The sequence below is a fragment of the Haplochromis burtoni genome, unplaced genomic scaffold, assembly GCF_018398535.1.
Source record: "Haplochromis burtoni strain Fernald_Lab_line unplaced genomic scaffold, NCSU_Asbu1 Contig_132, whole genome shotgun sequence".
NCBI lineage: Eukaryota > Metazoa > Chordata > Actinopteri > Cichliformes > Cichlidae > Haplochromis > Haplochromis burtoni.
In genome coordinates, this window is record NW_024582493.1 from 923927 (window position 1) to 931896 (window position 7970).

Below are 7970 nucleotides of genomic sequence, written 5' to 3' on the forward strand. Positions count from 1 at the left end.
AGAGGTATAAAAAATTAGAAAGATAAAGCAGGGATTGTGTCTGCAGTAATGCCTGGTTCCCACTCTTGGGTGCTTTTTATTGTCTGTTCAAACGACACATTAAATACAATGTTCTACTGCCAAATGCTTTTTGCTGCAGCATGATTAAAATACCTTCTACCGTGATGAGACAGTGAGCACTACATGCACTGCTCATGACGTGCTTAAATAATTCAGTCTGGTGTCGATATCATTTTCATTTTCAGATCTGTTGCTTGTCAGCGATGAAGCCAATTTTCAGCGCGCCCGCTGCAGACTGACTGCAGGTAAACTCCGATAGGTCTTCCAGCACAGCTGCACAGCTACACGACTATACAACTCTTCAAAGGGCTTTAAGGATTCAGAGCCTACTTTATCAGCTGGACAAGGAAAAGCCCATCTCCTACGGTTATACAGCATTAAGGAAAAAATGTGGTGACCTTTTACATTTTTCGCTGAGGAAAAAAACATCCCGTGAGGAATGAGAGGCGGAGGTCAGTTTGAGAGTGTATTCATTCTCTGGTTAATGTCCAACAGCCTCACTATCTAATCCTCAGGTCGCATTAAATCCAACCAGCCGAGCAGTCATTTGTGTTTTCAATTATGCAGTCGCAGCGGCAGGAACTTTCTGTCTCTTCCTGAAAGACAAAATCATAACTGTTGTACGTTACTACGAGCTGTCTAAACAGATGATCCTAGAAAGATATGATACTCATCTTGCATAATGAATCCATCACTAGAAAATCACTTTGCCTGCAATTTTCCAGAAAGCTATGCATGTTTTCACTCTGAAGACTATCGCTACGTTTCAATATGTTCTATGAATAACAAGGAGCTCGACCGTTTCCAGGTTACTGTTGACGGGGAGATTCAAATCAGGTGAAAAAACTTTTTCAGGTAATCTTTGTGTTTCATAAACTCCACCACAAATCCTGCAATGCAGTAATGCAGTACGTTAATGTAACAACAGCAGAAAATACATTTACTGTAGAGATTTAGGCAGATGTTTAATATTTCTTCTTTGACTCCACGTCTGAACAAACTGTTTATTCCAGTGCTTATACCTGACAGCAGACACTGGCTGGTTCACGTGTTCCAATATCCAAACAAAAATGCAGTAATACAATGGACTGAAAAAACCATGAGAAATTGTACATTTTCTTAGATTACATTTTGAATGTAGCTCTTTTGAAGTATTTTTACACTAGAGTATTTACTCTTCTGTAAAATGGAAAAAATACTGCAAACATGAACTCAAACATTTCTTTTAATTTTTTTATGGTTCATCAGAAACATGCCTCACTCACCTCCCCGCTTTAGTAATGATCATCTCTGTACCGGCCTCGTGGAACTTCTTCCACAGCTCCCTCTCGTGAAGGACGACCTTAATGTTCTCAATGTTCTGAAGGAAGAGTCACAGTTACAATCAAAACTACTCAGACCATCCAAGAAAATGCAAAATAGTTGCATATAAACACCAAAGGGAGCAATTTATAAATCAGCCTAAAGCGTACTATTTCACAGTCCATCCAGAAGATGCAAGATTGCCCTCCGTGCGTACCTGGTCGGGCTCGGTGGAGCTGGGAACGGTGGGAGCTGTGGACAGGCCCAGTCGCGACTGGTCTGGAAGCAGATCCGTCTCCCCGCCGGTCTGGAGCCGGCTCACATGTTCGTCCGTCACAGTTGAAGCTTTCTCCTGAAGCATCGCTGCAGGATTAGAAGAATACCCAGCTGTCAGATTTATCAGTGAGCAGCAGTGAAAGCAGAGGGGAACTGCCACTGTGGGTCAGACCTGGCACAGGACATTTTCCAGATGTAATGTAGCCTCATGTCATATACAGTTATAAAGTATACTCCTATATATATTCTATTACTGTGAGACAGCATTGGCCTTAAATCAGTGGTGCCAAGAACTTTATTAAGCTATGGTCATTTTATGCTATGTAATGATTAATGTGGAAGCAAAACTTTATTTCAAAGTTTTTGTTTTTCATTAAATGTTTTAAACACTAGTTTTTATTAACTTAAAAAATGATCTGAAATAAAACAACTCTACCTTTTATTCAACAACAATTCTATCTTTTTGCCACACCTTTGTGTGTTTTTTACACAAATGTAACAGACTGCACGTCAGTGTGAGTGCAGATCACATGTTGTGCGACTGTGAGCCTGCACAGCTGCGGGCCATCATCTTACATATTTAGGTTTTTGAATTTAAATATGAATTTCTAAGATTTAATTGGAGTGTGTAAAACTTCCCCCTTCTCCAAAATAAAAACGTCCAGCTAAGCTTTTGTAGTATGAAGTCAGGTTTCCATTACAGACCGCACACTTTTTGCCAATGAAAGATTTTCTATTTGAATGACATTTTTAGACCCAAAAGCATTTTTGAAAAAGTGAATGCTATATATATGCAGCCTTTATTTTTGTAGTTGAGATCTTTGGTTTGGGCTGGGTGTGCAGGTACCACTGGCTGCTGTTGTTGATAAATTCTATGGAGGAAACCTGAGCCAAGTAGTGGTTTAATACTGGGCATACAAACAGAGAGACAAAAATGTTGAAAATACAGTGATAATATTCAAGTGGCACAACAGAGGAATGAGGTTTCAATATTTCTCTTCTCTCCTCACACGCTGTTTGCTTTTAAGTCGATATCAACAATGCATCAGCACAATTTTCCGTTTGAAGTTCACGCCAGTAATGAGATGTACATAGCGAGAGCATATTAAACCCATTTTTCTGTTAAAGATGATGGAGGTTTCTCTAACAAGACATGCATTTAAATGAAACGCAATAATAATATAAACTCTCTGTTGCTATTGATATATAGATATATGCATTCACGTTTTCTAGGTGTGGCATTAATTGTGAGAGTAATGCCCAGCATCACACTGAGGGTGTGAGTGTGCCTCGGCCCGTAGACGCACTTAAAAACCATGTTTCTAGCTCCGTGACCAGACAAGCTACAATGAACTTTAAATATAAAGAGTTTGTGCCATGAGACTTCCCACAAAGGTCAAGTCTCGGGTAAATTCGGGCTGAACACTGGATAAGCAGGTGGCAATCGGCTGCAGCTGAGGTGCAGCTATCTAAAGGACTGAATATCTTCATACATTCGATTTGAAACACACAGAAAGTGGTTAACAGAAAAATAATCAGTCAAAAGTTATAGAGTACTGACACCCTGGCGTTATAGATGGGAAGACTCGAATGTAGTAGTAGTTATTTTTACGTAGGTGTATCACGGTACTAGAAGGTACTCACATCTGTGTGTGTGCAGCTGCGTTTTCGTGCCTTCTGGTCTCTCCTCAGCCACTCAACACCGATGCGCGGATGCAGACTGCCGCCTCGTCCTGTTGATGCTTCGTCTTGGCGAGAGTCTTCAGCCATATAATGGTGAAGCTCATATGTAGGCAAAGCTCTTTGCTTCAAGCAGATGTTGCTGTTGTGTTTAATCGCTTTCCACTGATGAGTTATGGACGCTAGAGTCTTAACTACGATGTTGTAGTTTGTTTTGCATGGTCCATTTTTTCTGTAATGGTTTTGTTGAATAGATGTCGTTTCTCCGAGTACATGTATAGATATAACGGCAACAAGCACCTTGGTGCAGAGAATTATGCTCAGTGCCTCAACACAACTTGCTTGAGCTTATGCGGGTCCTTCTCCAGAACGCTCCTAGGGCGCAACGGCCTGTCGGAACGGTTGCAGAGACGCTCGGTGACAAACATAGAAGAACACCCCTTCTCCTTAGCCATGAACACTGGAGATGGTGGCCACGTCGCAAGTTGTGAAACTGCGAGGGAGACTCCATTGTGAAAAGGTTAACTATAGAAGATAAAGGATCTGACGAAGAAACAAGCTACACAGCTTTTTTCTTTTCTATCACTTTGTTTTGTGACACCACGGTGCTCGCGAATATTAGACAATTTTGACTAGATTACCGTGCTCATCTATACTACTAACCACACAGCCCGAAGACGACCGCAATGCCGCCGCGCCATGAGCCTGTTTCTGTGCTTCACTATGCAGGCTGAGCCTGTTTCTGCCTCACACACGACATCCAATCTGAGGACTATTCCGGACATATTTCTGTCCGTTATAACATTTCGATAGACTGTAAATAAATACATGAAAACAAATCCATGGCACCAAATATGTTTTCAGCATCTAAAGGTTTTATTTAAACATGTAAATCCTGAAGGGAGTCTGGTTTGTTCCTGCTGCTTACAGGGAGAAATGATCATCTAAATGAATCTGCTTGGAAAATATTATAGTGCACTGAAAGACAAAGAAGTAATGGCTGTGCAGCAAAGCAAGCAAGAAACAGGGGAAACAAACTGCACACGAACAGCGCTCGAGACGAGCAGTTATCTTCTAAAAGCACGTGCAGCCGCGGTGGGAAGGGGAGGAACCCTGCTGTTTGCAGGCCGAGGACCGAGCTGCTGTGCGCGGAGATGGATTTAAGCAGATGATAGCTGACTGCGTGAGGTACAGTAGAGAAGCGTCCGCGCTGCCGACCGACTTGTAAATAGTGCTGTTTGTTTCAAGAGGGGAGAGCAATGCTGTGTCATCCAGAGTGTGATACTCTGTGGGGGAATCAACCCACTGTAATTAACCCACTGTACTCAGTCCACAGAGAAACCTGACAAGGAAGCGCTGAAACTGACAGTCAGAGAGAGAGAGACAGAGAGACAGCCAGACTGAATGAGAGCTGGGATGAGCAAGTCTAGCTTTTTATTTCTATCTTTATTTACTTGTTTTTATTGATATTTATTTATTTCAGAACATGTGCATGCTGACTTTTTTGACTGGCTGTTATTATTATTATTATTATTATTATTATTATTATTATTATTATTATTGTTGTTGTTGTTGTTGTTGTTGTTATTATTGTTAGTGCCTTTCAGCTTCTCTATCGACAAGCCGCGTTCTGCGCCTGTGCAGTGCGCACTTGGAGCTCTGAGGGGGGATCTCAGTGGGTTATTTTCTTGCACACACACACACACACACACACACAGACACACACACACACACACACACACTGCAAGAAGAGCTTTGCTACATTGCTACACGCAGTAGCTCAGTCCCCCTCGGTGTGTGAAAGCAGCAGGGAGAAAGTGATTCGTTGCCCACTGCTCCTCTCACCGGGTCAGCCTTACAGCTGTGGTGTAGATACGGTGCCCTCCTCTGAGCCTTGGTATCTTGGTAGCATTCCCAACACCACCAGACTATAATGTGCATTATTATTATTATTATTGCGTTTTCATTTAAATGCATGTCTGGTAATTATCTGGTAATTGCTGTATCAACCCTCGTCATTGCCTCGGGTCAATAGGCCGGACTGAACCTATGCTGACTAAAGTGAGGCTTTAATGTAAAACCAAGTACAACCAGTGAACAAGACAATATTCATAAAATACTGTAGAAGATAACCCCAGCCTTCACTCGCCTCCACGGGGCTTGGTGGTGACCCTGACTCCCCGTCCACGATAATCCACCTCAAGAACCAGGGTAGCCCCCAAAACACTGTTCCCCACCCGACATGAAGCCACGAAATTATTCAAAATACATTCTAACAACTTGTGCGTGTAACCACCAATAAGGAGCTTTGTAACATACAATGGAATCTCACACTGAAAACAGCGAGCTGTGTGCTGTGTGCACATAGGCCGCGGTGGATTTCTATTAACAGCCTCACAGCGGTTTAATAGAGCGCTCGCATTACTTGTGCCACTGCAGACATTGTGATTAATATGTCACTTGCAAATATGCACTGGCCCAAACCAGCGATTACCTATTAGGAATCCTGGATTATTCATAACATTTAATTATTTATTTTGATCAGCATGTATATAATAAACGCTGAATGAATGTTTTATCGAGACCACAAGTAGATCATGCCTACTCAAATAACTGAGAAGACATTTTGAAAGAAAATAAAACCCTCGTAAATTCTACGTTTAACAAGGTTAAATACATGGATTAAATTAAATAAAAAAATAAAAACTTTACGCATTAAATGGGTTTAAATGACTCTTCCATCTCCATAAAGACCCGAATGTAAAACCACTTGAGAATAATGTTTAGGAAAATGAGGTAGTGTTGAGAGCCGTTTTGTCAGTGTGTGTGTGTGTGTGTGCGGTAATAACCCAGCAGCAGCAGCAGCAGGCATCCTTCTGCACACTGCCACGTGCAGCAGGGCTGACGCGGAGGCCGCGCTGGGTCTGCAGGTGAAATATACGCTGTGGCTTCGCGTTAAATGAAGCGTGAATCTGCAGCGCGTCTATAAATCAGATGCCAGCGTGACTTATATGTCTGCTTGGTGACACGAGCGCATGAACTGCCCCGGTTGTCACTCAGCCGTGTGTGTGTTTGCAGCTCTGCTCCGCTGCCTTTCCAAGCAGGCTGATAGCGCTGCTGACAGACTTTCTCCAACTCCTGAAGAGCGGAGAGTGAGCTGCTTTATTCTCCAACCTCAAACTATTAACTCGACACACATTCTCACCCTGCCTCACTCACTATAAACACCACCGTTTATGCTCAATTTAACCCAAATAAATACATTTCTCTGTCTTTTTATTTTTTACCTTGTACCTTGAGTTTGCTGGCTCATTAAACTCTCAGAAGTAAAAGAAACGCGCAAGAAGTGTTTGTCTGTCTCCACCACAGAAACTGCAACACTGCAAAAGCCTTCATTACGATGTAGCCGCGTTTATCTCCGCATACGCCCTTATTGTGTCACAGCCAATTAGCCAATCAGTTCAATTAACCAGAAAGCAATTAGACTAAAGCCTGAACCCTTTCAAACCACATAAATGTGCGTGTTGTACTCTCAGGAGAAGTGTGAACCTCGTGTCGCGCGGCTCGACCAATATCAGAGAGTTTGGAAATTCACAAGACTTTAAATATTTAAGTGCGTGAAAAACTTGCGTGAAAGTGTTTAAGTGTTTTCACAAGTAACTTAAAAAATGTGTTCAAATACTAAAATAACTGCATTTGTACTTTTTGACGGGCTTTAATTTGACACTGAACTGTAAAAAGTAATTCCAATAACAGATCATAATACACAAAAACCCCGCTTATTTTGTTATTTGGCGAGCTTCTTACCTCCCGTCCTCCTCTCTGCGCTGCCTGACCTTTGTACTCCTTCAGCCTGCTCTCCAGTCTTCAGTCCTCCCTGTGCCACACTCGTGCAGCACCTCTGCATCTGCTGCAATCAAAGAACTTCAGTTTTTTCTTCTTTAATAGATGTATATAGCGGCAGATTAGAGCTGGCCTTCTTGGAAGGGAATTAAACCTCCACGGACTCCCACTGTCACGTGATTGGAGCAGAAGGAGGTTTCGGCTGTAGCCAGTCTGACACCAGCGTTGGACTGGGAAATATGACTTCCAATTGGTGATCAGTGATGGGAGGCAAACACCACCATTCGATTCATGTTCTGTGAATTATTTTGCAACATTATTTCGCTCCTTTTGCGCTACTTGTTACTAAGCAACACAACTAACATTCATTCTACAGACCCCCAGCCAAACGAACTGCATGCAGGTATATTTATGTGCTAATTATCGTCCACAAACCATTAATCTTTAAATCAGGTGACTGTGAATTTGTCAAATTTATTTCCTTTGTTGATAACAAAAATTCAAATACATCTGCTGAAGTTTAATAACGCTACATTTTCTTGAAAGTGTCACATCACTAAAAGCAAAGGAAATGTTCTTGATGTAGAGATACAATTTTTTTTAACATAATAATAATAATAATAATAATAATAATAATAATAATAATAATAATAATAATAATAATAATAATAATAATAATAATGTGTATGCATAAATATGTGAAATATGTGAAATATGTCATCCATAGTTAAAAACCAGTCATGCTGCTGCTTTGGGGATCTGGGATGAGACTATTTTCAGACCAAGTCCACCACATCATACAGAAACTC

The 7970-nt window shown here is 41.5% G+C and overlaps 1 protein-coding gene across 2 annotated transcripts; it reads right to left on the bottom strand.

Moving 5' to 3' along the window:
* Positions 1–643: 643 nt before the first annotated feature.
* LOC121815091 (T-box transcription factor TBX5-like) lies at positions 644–7275 on the bottom strand. 2 transcript variants are annotated; one of them, XM_042224218.1, is made up of 3 exons: positions 7126–7275; positions 1580–1725; positions 644–1420 (listed from the first exon to the last, which is right to left on the bottom strand). In XM_042224218.1, exons 1-3 carry the CDS (start codon positions 7223–7225, stop codon positions 1322–1324), a joined length of 345 nt encoding a protein of 114 aa, XP_042080152.1. In that variant the 5' UTR covers positions 7226–7275; the 3' UTR covers positions 644–1321. The 2 variants fall into 2 exon arrangements, with proteins under 2 accessions (XP_042080152.1, XP_042080153.1); XM_042224219.1 differs by lacking the exon at positions 7126–7275 and having other exon boundaries at positions 1580–2678.
* Positions 7276–7970: the final 695 nt, after the last annotated feature.

Excerpts from the sequence above, each read along its gene's own strand:
- LOC121815091 (XM_042224218.1), bottom strand. The coding sequence starts at position 7,225 with ATGCAGAGGTGCTGCACGAGTGTGGCACAGGGAGGACTGAAGACTGGA. Across the intron at positions 1,726-7,125 it reads CGCAGAGAGGAGGACGGGAG|CGATGCTTCAGGAGAAAGCT; the intron begins GTAAGAAGCTCG and ends CTAATCCTGCAG. Across the intron at positions 1,421-1,579 it reads GCTCCACCGAGCCCGACCAG|AACATTGAGAACATTAAGGT; the intron begins GTACGCACGGAG and ends CTCTTCCTTCAG.